At 41.1% G+C, this 13297-nt stretch overlaps 1 protein-coding gene across 1 annotated transcript in view; it reads left to right on the top strand.

Annotated features, from left to right (window-relative positions):
* LOC126267084 (peptide transporter family 1-like) overlaps positions 1–13297 on the top strand; it is a 212669-nt gene that overhangs the window by 86279 nt on the left and 113093 nt on the right. The window contains exon 2 of the mRNA XM_049971947.1: positions 8567–8623. Within this exon, the coding sequence (XP_049827904.1) occupies positions 8567–8623 (57 nt within the window). The remainder of the gene's footprint in view (positions 1–8566; positions 8624–13297) is intronic.

Here is a 13297-nt window from a genome sequence, read left to right as displayed (position 1 = left end):
TGTCACACAAGTGGCCGATTGGAGACAAATTGGTGAGCGAACAGGTCTGGCCAACATGTCGCACTCCGTAGAGCACGTTCGCTAACAACAGCGGTATATAGGCAGGCAGTATCCTGTTGGGAAATAGCCCCAGAATGGTAGTACAACAAATCTAACCACCAGATTGACAAATTTCCAGTCAGTGTGCTTGGGGTAAGCATGAGAGTGCTCCTACTGTCATACGAAGTCGCACCCAGATTATAACTCAAGGGGGATAGCTAGTGTGCCTAACACGTGGACAAGTTGGTTGCAGGCCCTCAGCTAACCTCGTCTGCTAAGACACGGATATTGCAGGCAGCGAGGCAGAACCAGCTTTCATCAGAAAGCACAACGGACAACTACCCAGCCTTCCAGCGGCGGTTTGGGGTCAGTTGAACGCAAACTACAGGGCGTCTGGCTCGGTGCGGTCCTTGAAGTAGCCGATTTGTAACCGTTTGCTGCGTCACTATCGTGCCAACTGCTGCCCAAATTGCTGAAGCAGATGCAGATGCAGTCCGATACGCCAGAGCCGTATGCGGAAGATGATGGCGCCGAGTGGCCGTCCGGAGCCCGATCTTCTTGCGACCGTACATTCTCTTGTCCACCAATGTCAGCAGGCATATACTGTGTTTGCATTCCTGCCAAGTCCTTCAGCAATATCGCCAGAGGAACATCTAGCTTCGCGTAGCCCTATTACACGACCTCGTTCAAACTCGGGAATGTGGGTAATGGCGTTTTTGTCGCCTTAAAGGCATTCTTGACTAACACCAACTCACCTTGTCAAATCTCAAAGATAACTAACGCTCACGACCGTTACAGCGTATATTTAAAGCAAACCTGATTTATATTCTCAGGGAGGCGCTATTAGTTCCACTTTCAAGCGCGGCGCGAAATTTGGCTCTAAATGGCTCTGAGCACTATGGGACTTAACATCTGTGGTCATCAGTCCCCTAGAACTTAGAACTACTTAAACCTAACCAACCTAAGGACATCACACACATCCATGCCCGAGGCAGGATTCGAACCTGCGTCCGTAGTGGTCGCGCGGTTTCGGACTGAGCGCCTAGAACCACTAGACCACCGCGGCCGGCTGCGAGAAATTTGAATAGACATAATCTTTCAGATACAGAAAGATACATACCAACTTTCGTTTGTGTCGCACAACTCCTTCTTCATGCTGAGATTTTTTTCCGTCATTGTATTCGTGAAAGGTATGAAAGAGGTTGGTACAGGGTTTAGACAACATTCGTTCTGGATTGTTAGAGAGAACAAGGCATGACAAGGCTCTTCGACCTAGTATGCAGGTTTTCTGAGACGCCTAATGAGCTCAGACTTCAACAAGAATATCCCGATACCAAGGAAAGCATTTACTGACAGGTGAGCCATCAGTTTGATGGATCATAGCTGCAAAATACTGACACGCATTATTTACAGAAGACTGAAAACAACTGGTAGAAACCGACATGGAGAAGACAAATTAATATTTCAAAGAAATATTTCCACCAGGGGAAACAAATCTCTCGAGAAGAGTCTTCGAACAATTGCCTGGACGAATCAAGTCTAAAAGGAACAATGAAGATACGTAAACTATCCTGTTGTGGTGTGGCGCACGAAGAACACAAGAAGATGCCCAGGTAGCAACGAACAATAGATGTTTATTCTACAAAAATAGAACACGAACAACAGACACAATTTCTTGGTGCAGGGAACGTAAATACGATCACGGTCTATTACAAGAAATGTCACATATACATGCGATAGGTAGCTGTCTGTCACAACCGGTATGACTGACGTAGGCAAGGTCGTAAACGGATGCCGATCGTTGCCTTACGTCTGACGCACTGCTCTCGGAAAATCGTCATAGTACAGACCGGATTCGCACTGGCCAAGCGCTGCAGGTGGCGGTCCTACAAAGGCCGCCCTGCGTATGAACCACCAGAAGACTGACTGAGTCACATGATTCACGGAGGTAAGCTAGTGTCGGCTGTGTGTGGTCATATTGGCGCTCTCGTTACTGCAGCAGATGTCGCAGTCAAGGCAGGGATGAGAAGAACCGATAGGTTAAAGCCGATACCGGTAGTTTAGTTCTGAACCAACGGTATTTTTCGATATTTGTTTGGTCTCTGTCATAGCAGATGTCCTTTTTTTAAATTTTACTAACAATCGAGTAGCAAACCCGAAATATCAATTAGCCATACCATCAGTGCTCAAACGTTTCGTTCTTAAATAAATCTTTAAAAAATGAGTAAGTTTTAGTCGTAAAATTTGCATTGATTTGAAATATTGCGATATTATAGAAAATGGGAAAAGCGATCAGTGCCATTTTGATATCAATGCCGACAAATATGAACAACAAACACATGGTACAAGAATTGGTACGGCACTGTTTTTTGCCGTGTGTCGTGGCTTAAGGTACGCGTCTACATGCAGTGTCCAAGACTTCCACCACCTGGTCTATTCGGTAATTTATCGCTGTCGATGCTAAATATCCGTAGTTCTGCAAAATGGCACCAAACTAAGATTGGAAATATTTATATGAATTGGTGTAACAATGAAGCAGAATACTTCATTTGCATTAAAGAATCAAATATTTGTTTGCCATTTCCATGAAATAATAAGTGAGAAAACAAATTATGGTACGAGTAATAAATTAAAATCTTTAGAGCAATTCATTGATAGTATACAATAAAAACAGTAAGTAGCTGACATGCTGCCTACGTACTATGCCTTTCTCTGCTTCTAACCCTTGGAAACGGTCAGATTATCACGAGAAAGAGATTTCAACCTCAGATTTCACCTTTTAGTACTGGCTTCATAATGCACAAATAGTGGTCTGATCCCCGATTGAAATATGATCTTTGAGAAGAGTTTCAAAAAATAGTGTCAGTAGGAGAATACTGGTGAGTTTTTGTAACGTTCAACAACTTATCACTTTTAGAGTGAAGCAGAAAGTGGTGAAGGGGCAAAGTTTCTTTTATTTGCCTGTTAATTTAATATTTTGATTCTATGTATCTTGAAACTGAGTCAAAATTTTTCAATCTATGTTCTATTTCTATGTTTATTAAAGGACGTAATAGGAGTAAAAAACCGAAAATCGTCTGTTTCAGAAACCTCTTATTTTGAACCGTTTTAACAGTCCGGTTAAAATGGCTTGGATAAAACCGATATAACTGAAAATCGGTTGTCTGGGCGATAACCACCAGCCCCACGTGAAGTGAAGCTGTGTCGGCTGCAGGCGTCTGATAAGGCGGCAACCCGCAGGACTATGTTGTGTGGCGTGTGGCTGGATCACTAGGGACTAGCAGTGTGCGCTGCATTCCTGTTGTCTTCAGATGGAGATGGCGAAGCCATTTCGATGTGTAGATGATGGAAGCTGCGGATGCAACAGCCAAGGATATCGCAATCCACACTGTAACACTGGCGCTATTGCGTGTCTTATAAGACAGGGTGTTGAAAGGTGTAGGCACGTTTCAACCATTTGTGGGTTTACAAAAATGTTTGACATTATTGACTAGATTAAACTCTTTGAATTCTGATGTTATCAGTAATAAAATATAGGGAGCGAGAGACTATCTGCAGCTTGTACAGAAACCAGACCGCAGTTACAAGCGTCGAATAACGCGGAAGGGAGGCAGTAATTGAGACAGGAGTGAAGCACTGTTGCATTCTGCCCCTCACATTACTTCATCTGTACACATCGCAGTCAGTAAAGGAAAACCTGGAGAAACATGGAACGGGTAAGAGAACATATTATCTTGGAGACACTGCTCTCAGCGATAAAAGACTATTCCATTTTCTGTGTTGGCTGTTATACGATCGCTGTTATACAATACATGATCGTCTGATTTCGGCGATGTGCCATTTTGTTTCCAGTCGTTACATTACACTGTCTCCCTGTTTTGTTGTAGGAATGTGCTTCTGTAATTTAAATATTTCCATCAGGGGACTCAAGTCTTTGCAGAACAGTCCAGGAATCACTGCCCAGACGAAGCTCTATTAAGTCTGAAAGAAACAATGAAGATTCACGTTGTTAGTCCTTCTATTTCGTCCTCTTCTCTTATCGTGCTGCGCTATACTTATTGCCCACTGTACAGGCTTTGGATGTACTGTTGCAATCTGCATTCACTTCCTTCAACATTTAAGAAATATTTCTCAACTCTGTTTTTTAATCTTCTGAAATTGAGTTCAGTATTTCGTGTACAGTGCTAATTAATCTTCTAGCAATACCTTTTTAAAATTTGTTTATATTTGTGCTACATCGATTTTTCTTTGCTAATTTCTGCTACTACTTAACGTAATTTTTCAACGCTCTGTGGAACAGGTTTCCATCGTATTACATCGAGGTGACAAAAGTCGTGAAATACCCCCTAATATCGTGTTGGACCTCCTTTTGACCAGCATAGTGCAGCATCTCGAGTGGCATGGACTCAAAGTCGTTGGAAGTCCCCTTTAGAAATATTGAGCCAGATAGCCGTCTATAATTGCGAAAGTGCCGCAGGTGCAGGATTTTATGCACGAACTGATGTCTCGATTATGTCCCATAAATTTTCGATGGGACTCATGTCGGGCGATATGGGTGGCCAAAGGCCAAATCATTCACTCGAACTGTCCAGAATGCTCTTCAAAGCAATTGCGAACCATTGTGACCCGGTGACATGGCGCATTGTCGTCCGTAAAATTTCTATCGTTATTTGGGAAATGAAGTCTATGAATGGCTGCATATGGTCTCCAAGTACCCGAACATCCAGAGGACTCAATCGATTCCATGTAGACGCAGCCCACGCCAAAGTGGAGCCACCATAAGATTGCACAGTGCCTTGTTGGCAACTTGGGTCCATGGCTTCGTGGGGTATGCTCTTACCAACATAAATCGGGACTCATCTGATCAGGCAACCTTCTTCCAGTCATCTAGGGTCTAACCTATATGGTTACGAGCCCAAGGGAGGCGCTGCACCTATTAGCAAAGGCACTCGCGTCGGTCGTCTGCTGCCATAGTCTATTAACTCTAGAGTTCACCGCACAAATGTGGGTCTGTAACTTACATATTTTCAGCAGAGGACTCAAGCCTCTCCCGATTAGTTCAGGAATCATTGCCTGGACGATTCTGAATGACGCAATGAAGATCCACATTGTTTCCCTATCTACCTCGTCCTCTTGTTTTATCGTACTGCACTGCCGTTATTACCCACACTTTTAATGAACTACCGCAGTCTGCATTAACTTCCCTCAGCGTTTAACAAATGTCTCTCAGCTTTGCCTTTATTCTCCTGAAATTGATTTAATATACCAGCGTAGAGCGCTAGCTACGCTTCTAGCCATATCTATTTAAAATTTGTTTATATATGTCTAAAGTTGATTTTATTTCGCTTCTTTGTACTTCCTCTTAGCGTACTTTCCAACTATATATTGTACAAATTTCCATTATATCGTTTATCTTATTCTGTTTCCTTGATTTATCGATAAGTTAATTTTAGGAGTTATCCTCTGCTAATGAACTATCTGCAACGATTTTATTTAGCACAGTGATAATTAACTATGAGAATCCGCATATCGTCCTATTCTTTCTTTTCCGTTTAGTGTGCTACTTTCTCGTATAAGCACTCTTTTCTATCACGTCGATCAAAAGAACTTTTGCAAGCGCGTGTAACTGCTGGTAATCCAAAGAATTGTCATGTCATTGCCATCATTTTACCTTGCTGCCTTCCACTCCTGGAGTCGGTTAATTTTTCTTTGCTTGTCGATGAACAGAGGCATCGTTTAAGGACATTGATTTTTCACAACTTTTATCGCGAAATTTTGTGAGAAGGTGTGGGCCACAGGGGTGTAAGATATGCTTTCCTGAGTTCACTTTATCTGTCGTCGCTTGATGAGCAATTTGTAATCCAGTTTCAGGGTGGGTGGTAAAACTGAATGAACTAACAAGAACAGCAGTAATGAAAATCTAAGTGGGTGTATATCATAGCTTCTTTCTTGAATAAATGCACCGAAAGACCCAAATAACTCGAGATTATGAATAAGTACATTCCTACTTGAAATATATAATGGGAACTGAGACTCGCAAGAGACAATCCTAAATACTTTTCAGCTGCACGACCGATTATTGGCCAGACTAACTGAATAAAAATTTAACGTAAAATCCTTTAAGCTGTTAGACCGCATCTTCCACCAGCTCTTCTCATGCTCAAGGTTTCGGTCCGGTAGCCGGGACGTTGAGACGGAGTAGATTTATAGGACAATCCAGTATTACAGCTCGAAAGATTTTATGCCGAACAGTGACGATCGTGAAAATCCTCAAACATGTAAAGTAAACATTACCGATTTGTTTCTCCTTCCGAGAACACACTTGCAGACTCAAATGAAATGAAAGAAATTGTTGTCTGTAATGCTTTTAATGTTACGACATTTCATTCAAGCTACATCTGTCCAACAAATGATTTTTTTTTACATTTAGTTTCGTTATTACATAAAGCGTGCCACGTATTATCTGAAATGGACTCTTATGATGCTACTTTCTACGATGTGATATGTCTTCCATTTTATTGCAGCAGTTACGGTCTGTGTCTTTCTTATATCTAATTATCTACATATATGGCTATTTTCCCCTAAGTTTAGCAGATTTTTATTCCTGCTACATAGATCTCCAACTGCAAGTTAGTACCACTACAAAACATGTTTTGTCTCATCTAATCTATTACCCCATCACCATCTTAAGGCCGGCCGGTGTGGCCGAGCGGCTCTAGGCGCTTCAGTCTGGAACCGCGCGACCGCTACGGTCGCAGGTTCGAATCCTGCTTCGGGCATGGCTGTGTGTGATGTCCTTAGGTTTTTTAGGTTTAAGTAGTTCTAAGTTGTAAGAGACTGATGACCTCAGAAGTTAAGTCCCATAGTGCTCAGAGCCTTTTGAACCATCTTAAGTTTACTACACAACGAAATATTACAGCGTAGAGTCCATTACATTATATTGTCGGGGGAACTGTCGCCGGATCATACCGGCAGCAGAATCAGTTCAGTCTATGGTGACTCGAGGCTCACGATGGAAGATCCTAACATTCTTACTCATCCACTGAGTAATGGTGTGCGAACTACACCCACCGACCAACCTCCCGTAGTTGTCAACACATTTACTTAAAATCCTTGTCTAACTAAATTGTTCACGTTAATTGTATTAGGCTATTAACTATGGTCTATTTACAATTATATTTTTTCTTGGCAATGATCGTCTTTGTAGCGGGACCACCCCGGCATATAGCAGCCACTCAAATTCTATGTGATCTGATGTTTTTTCCATCCACATTTAGAGCCCCGTTTAAGCATTTTCCTCCGTTGTTGCTAATATAGTCTTCATTTGATGTAGTTCTCAACGTTCGTATATCCTGTGCAATGCAGAAGCTCTGCCTAAGTACTGCGATCAGTATTTCACTTGAAGCTGTTAACTGTACTTCGTCAACTCTAGGTCTCCCATATACAATTTTTACTGCCCGTATTTCCCTCCAAACCAAACTGACTGTTGCTTGATGCCCCAGAATGCGTGAAAACAATTCATCTCTTCTTGTCCTGAAATAAACCTATTGTTTCCCAAATTCGATTCAGTACCCTTTCATAAATTATCCGAGGCATCCACGTAGTCTTCAGTGTTTTTCTGTACCATCACACTTATATACCATCTATTCTCCTTTTTGTGTGCCTTCACTCCCGTAAAAAGCTACACTCCGGACAAATACTTTCAGAGAGGGTGCTTCATACTTAGAGATATTTCATAATTGAATATATATTTCTTTCCCAGAAAAGATTTTACTCTTCTTCAAAGTCTGCATTTTATACCCTATCTACTTCCGGCATAGTCAGTGACTTTGCTGTTCAAATCGAAGGACTCATTTACCACATTTGGTATCTCCTCAAAATCCCTCAGCATAGCATGATTTATTCCGATTACACTCCATTGCCGATGTTCACATTATAATCTATTTGCAACACACACTATCCATTCCCTTCAATTTTCTTCAGTTCTTCCATTTCTTTCAATACTTTGCTGCCTCTGACAGGATCGTAATTTCATCAGCAAACATCATTTTCTTTAATTTTTTATCCCTGAATTTTAAGCTAAATATTGATTTCAAGAGGGCTAACAAAAAAGAAATTTTAACTGAATGAGATAATAAAAAGAGTGTGGGATGGTAACATCGTCTTCCATAACAGGCTTCCTTTTATGGAGTTATGTAATTTCAGGTCGTTAAACACAAAATTACTTCCTCAGAGTTGTTTCTCTGAGACAATGAAGCCGCTTACTGATTACGCACTCCTGAAGATTCTCCTTCATGGCTGAAGTTGCACAACTCGGCAATGAAAGAATATTATGGAAGACGACGCTCCAACATCTCCTCATTTTCATTGCTTCATTACGAAACGTTTCAGCTATATTAGTTATCTTGAAATGAATGTGTAGGTTGCAATCGTATAAAACAGGAAATCAACCAAAAGCACTTGTTCTTTTCATGGAAAAATAACAGCTGAAATTTTAATTCCTTCCCATTTTTCTTTTTTTTTGCAGGTAGTAACGCCATAGCGACCATTAGGGAGCCAGAAGACATCATCGATAACGACAAAGGTAAGATTTCATACTCATGTGTTGCTTCCTATATATTTGTTTAAGAATGTGAAAGATGAATCTGATATTCTGGATAATGTACGTTTGGCAACTTTTGTTTTTTGTTAGGTAATCTGGCTTTCAGTTGTACATAACTAATAGTAAAATAGATGAGGTATTGGATGAAGTAAAACAGTGAAGACGGGTCATGTGTCGTGCTTGAGTAGCCCAGTGGGTAAAGCTCTTGCCTGCGCAAGGCAAAAGTCCTGAGTTCGAGTTTCGGTCCGGAATACAGTTTTGATCTGCCACGAAGTTTTTGATAACAACAACTTCTCACGTATGTGGCGCAGAATTTATGTTTCCAGAAAATGTAGGCAACAATTTTTCCTGTTTTTGAATATCAATATGAAGTTGGTTTTCTTACTTTTTATGGAACACAGAGACTTTAACTGACAGAGAGAAAACTGCAGTTTTTAAAAGAAATGTTCTCCATCTATACTTATTTCACAGCACACATTTCCCTATGGACAGTTTACCTGCTCTACACCGGCTCTATATCAATGTATCCATTGTCCAACAACGAAATATCGAGACCAATATCGAACAAATAATCTTAGCTATCAGATATTGAAAGAAGTAATAAAAAACACTTCCGTTTCTTTTTTGTTTAAAACATCTCATGATTCTATGCTCTATCGCCCTGCAGCTACCACTGCTTGAATTCATAGTACAGGTTGCTTCTTCTTATCGCCCATTTCCTTAGCTGAGATCACTACAACGCATATGGTCTGTAAGTAGGTGGATTACTTGTTAATAGTGGACGAAATTTTCATTTGTATTTGGATGGAATACTGACCCAGCAATGCAGGTGAGTTCGGGACTTCCTAGCGGTGAAAACGCAACACATTACTGAACTTAAATACAGAAGTAACTTTGGGAGTACCACAAGGATTTGTTATAGTGCCCTTACTGTTTACGATATACACAAGTCGTATTATGAGGAACAGCATAATGAACTGAGTGAGCCTGTTAGCAGGGAATGAATTTTTTTTGCAGGAAATTCGCAAGACAGAGCCAGAGATCCTCAACATAAAAGAGTAACTTATTGCATATAAATAGATGGAAAGACACTGTTCTATTACTCGATTTCAAGCATAAGCAAGCCCGAGCAAGCGCGAAAAACAGGTTCAGCTGAAAAAAGAAAAACCTATAAGACTGGGTTCAGAGCGACCTAAGGTGTAGTGCCACACAGAGCCAATTGTAGGGGACATATATCTCAGTATAGAGATTAGTGGAAGAGTCGTTACGAAGTGTAAATCACTAGGAGAGTATCAGCTTGCAAATATATCTCTCGATTGCTTTTTATGAAGTGGTTATCAGTCACGTAACCTTGATGTTGTTTTTGTTGTTCTCTTCAGTCCAGAAACTGGTTTGATGCAGCTCTCCATGAGCAAACTTCATCTCTAAGTACCTACTGCAACCTACACCCTTCTGAATCTGCTTAGTGTATTCATCTCCTGGTTTCCCTCTACGATTTTTACCCTCAAAGCTCCCCTCCAATACTAAATTGGCGATCGCTTGATGCCTCAGAACGTGTCCTACCAACAGATCCCTTTTTCTTGTCAAGTTCTGCCACAATCTGGTCCAAAATATTTATCGTCCTTGTTTCACATCCATATATGGCTACACTCCACACAAATACTTTTAGAAAAGACTTCCTGACACTTAAATCTAAATTCGATGTTAACATATTTCTCTTCTTCAGAAATGCTTGTCTTGCCATTGTCAGTCTACATTTTATGTCCTCTCTACTTCGACAATCATCAGTTATATTGCTCCCCAAAAAAGCAAAACTCATTTTCTACTTTAAGTGTCTCATTTCCTAATCTAATTCCCTTGGCATCAACTGATTTAATTGGACTACATTCAATTATCCTCGTTTTGCTTTTGTTGATGTTCATCTTATATCCTCCTTTCAAGACACTGTCCATTCCGTTCAACTGCTGTTCCAGGTCCTTTACTGTCTCTGACAAAGTTACAATGCCATCAGCAAACCTCGAATTTTTTATTTCTTTCCCATGGATTTTAATTCCTACTCAATTTTTTCTTTTTTTCCCCTTTACTACTTTCTCATTATACGGATCGAATAACTTCGGGGATAGGCTAAAACCATATCTCACTTCCTTCCGAACCACTGCTTCCCTTTCGTGGCCCTCGACTCTTACAACTGCCATCTGTCCTCTATATAAATTGTAAATAGCGTTTCGCTCCCTGTATTTAACCTCTGTCACTTTCAGAATTTGAAAAACAGTATTCCAGTCAACATAGTCAAAAGCTTTCTCTAAGTCTACAAATGCTAGAAACGTAGCTTTGCCTTTCCTTAATCTGCCTTCTAAGATAAGTTGTAGGGTCAGTGTTGCCTCAAGTGTTCCAACATTACTACGGAATCCAAATTGATCTTCCCCGAGGTGGGCTTCTACAGTTTTCCATTCTTCTGTAAAGAATTCGTGTTAGTATTTTGCAGCCGTGACTTTTTAAGCTAATAGTTCGCTGCCAACATCCGCTTTTTGGGATTGGAATTATTATATTCTTCTTGAAGTCTGAGGCTATTTCGCTAGTTTCATACATCTTGCTCATCAGAAGGTAGAGTTTCACCAGGGCTGGCTCTCCCGAGGGTATCAGTAGTTCGAATGGAATGTTGTCTACTCTCGGGGTTTGTTTCGACTTAGCTCTTTCAGTGCTCTGTCAAACTCTTCACGCAGTATCATATTTCCCATTTCGTCTTCATCTACGTCCTCTTCCATTTCCATAATATTGTCCTCAAGTACATTTGGTTTTCCTGTAGGCAGTATCTATCTTACTCTTAGTGATATATGGCTCTACATTCTTGCATTTGTCTTCTAGCAATCCCTGCTTAGCTATTTTGTACTTCCTTTCGATCTCATTTTTGAGACGTTTGAAGTCCTTTTTGTCTGCTTCATTTACTGCATTTTTGTATTTTCTCCTTTCATCAATTAAATTCAATTTCTTTCCCCCGTTCTTGTCAATCGTTCCCTAATGCTCTCTCTGAAACTCTCTACACTCTCTGGTTCTTTCATTTTATCCAGCTCCCATATCGTTAAATTCCCACCTTTTTTTGCAGTTTCTTTAGTTTTAATCTACAGTTCATAACCAATAGATTGTGGTCAGAGTCCACATCTGCCCCTGGAAATGTCTTACAATTTGAAATTTGGTTCCTAAATCTCTGTCTTACCGTTAAATAATCTGTTTCCAGGCTTCTTTCACGTATACAACCTTCTTTCATGATTCTTGTACTAAGTGTTAGTTATGATTAAGTTATGCTCTGTGCAAAATTTTTACCAGGCGGCCTCCTCCTTCATTCCTTCCCCCCCCCCCCCCCCCCCCCGTTCCATATTGATCTATTACTTTTCCTTCTCTTTATTTTCCTACTATCGAATTCCCGTCCCCCATGACTATTAAATTTTCGTCTCTCTTAACTATCTGAATAATTTGTTTTATCTCATCATACATTTCTTCGATCTCTTCGTCATTTGCGGAGCTAGTTGGCATATAAACTTTTACTACTGTAGTAAGCGTGGGCTTCGTGTCTATCTTGGTCATAATAATGCGTTCACTATGCTGTTCATAGTAGCTTACACACGATGCTATTTTTTTTCTTCATTATTAAATCCACTCCTGCATTACCCCTATTTGAAATTGTGTTTGTAACCCTATATTCCCCCCATGAACCATAGACCTTGCCGCTGGTGGGGAGGCTTGCGTGCCACAGCGATACAGATAGCCGTACCGTAGGTGCAACCACAACGGAGGGGTATCTGTTGAGAGGCCAGACAAACGTGTGGTTCCTGAATAGGTACAGGAACCTTTTCAGTAGTTGCAGGGGCAACAGTCTAGATGATTGACTGTTCTGGCCTTGTAACACTAACCAAAACGGCCTTGCTGTGCTGGTACTGCGAACGGCTGAAAGCAAGGGGAAACTACAGCTGTAATTTTTCCCGAGGGCATGCAGCTTTACTGTGTGGTTAAATGATGATGGCATCCTCTTGGGTAAACTATTCCGGAGGTAAAATAGTCCCCCATTCGGATCTCTGGGCGGGGAATACTCAAGAGGACGTCGTTATCAGGAGAAAGAAAACTGGCGTTCTACAGACAGGAGCGTGGAATGTCAGATCCCTTAATCGGACAGGTAGGTTAGAAAACTTAAAAAGGGAAATGGATAGGTTAAAGTTAGATGTAGTGGGAATTAGCGAAGTTCGGTGGCAGGAGGAACAAGACTTTTGGTCATGTGATTGCAGGGTTATAAATACAAAATGAAATGAGGGTAATGCAGGAGTAAGTTTCAAATGGTTCAAATGGCTCTGAGCACTATGGGACTTATTATCTGAGGTCATCAGCCCCCTAGAATTTACAACTACTTAAACCTAACTAACCTGAGGACATCACACTCATCCATGACCGAGGCAGGATTCGAACTTGCGACCGTAGCGGTCGCGCGGTTCCAGACTGAAGTGCCTATAACCGCTCGGCCACGCCGGCCGGCGAGTAGGTTTAATAATGAATAAAACAATAGAGGTTCGGGTAAGCTTTTACAAACAACATAGTGAACGCATTATTGTGGCCAAGATAGACACAAAGCCCACGCCTACGATAGTAATACAAGTCTATATGGCAACT

Source organism: Schistocerca gregaria, chromosome 4, assembly GCF_023897955.1.
Source record: "Schistocerca gregaria isolate iqSchGreg1 chromosome 4, iqSchGreg1.2, whole genome shotgun sequence".
NCBI lineage: Eukaryota > Metazoa > Arthropoda > Insecta > Orthoptera > Acrididae > Schistocerca > Schistocerca gregaria.
This window is presented reverse-complemented; position numbering and strand designations above follow the sequence as displayed.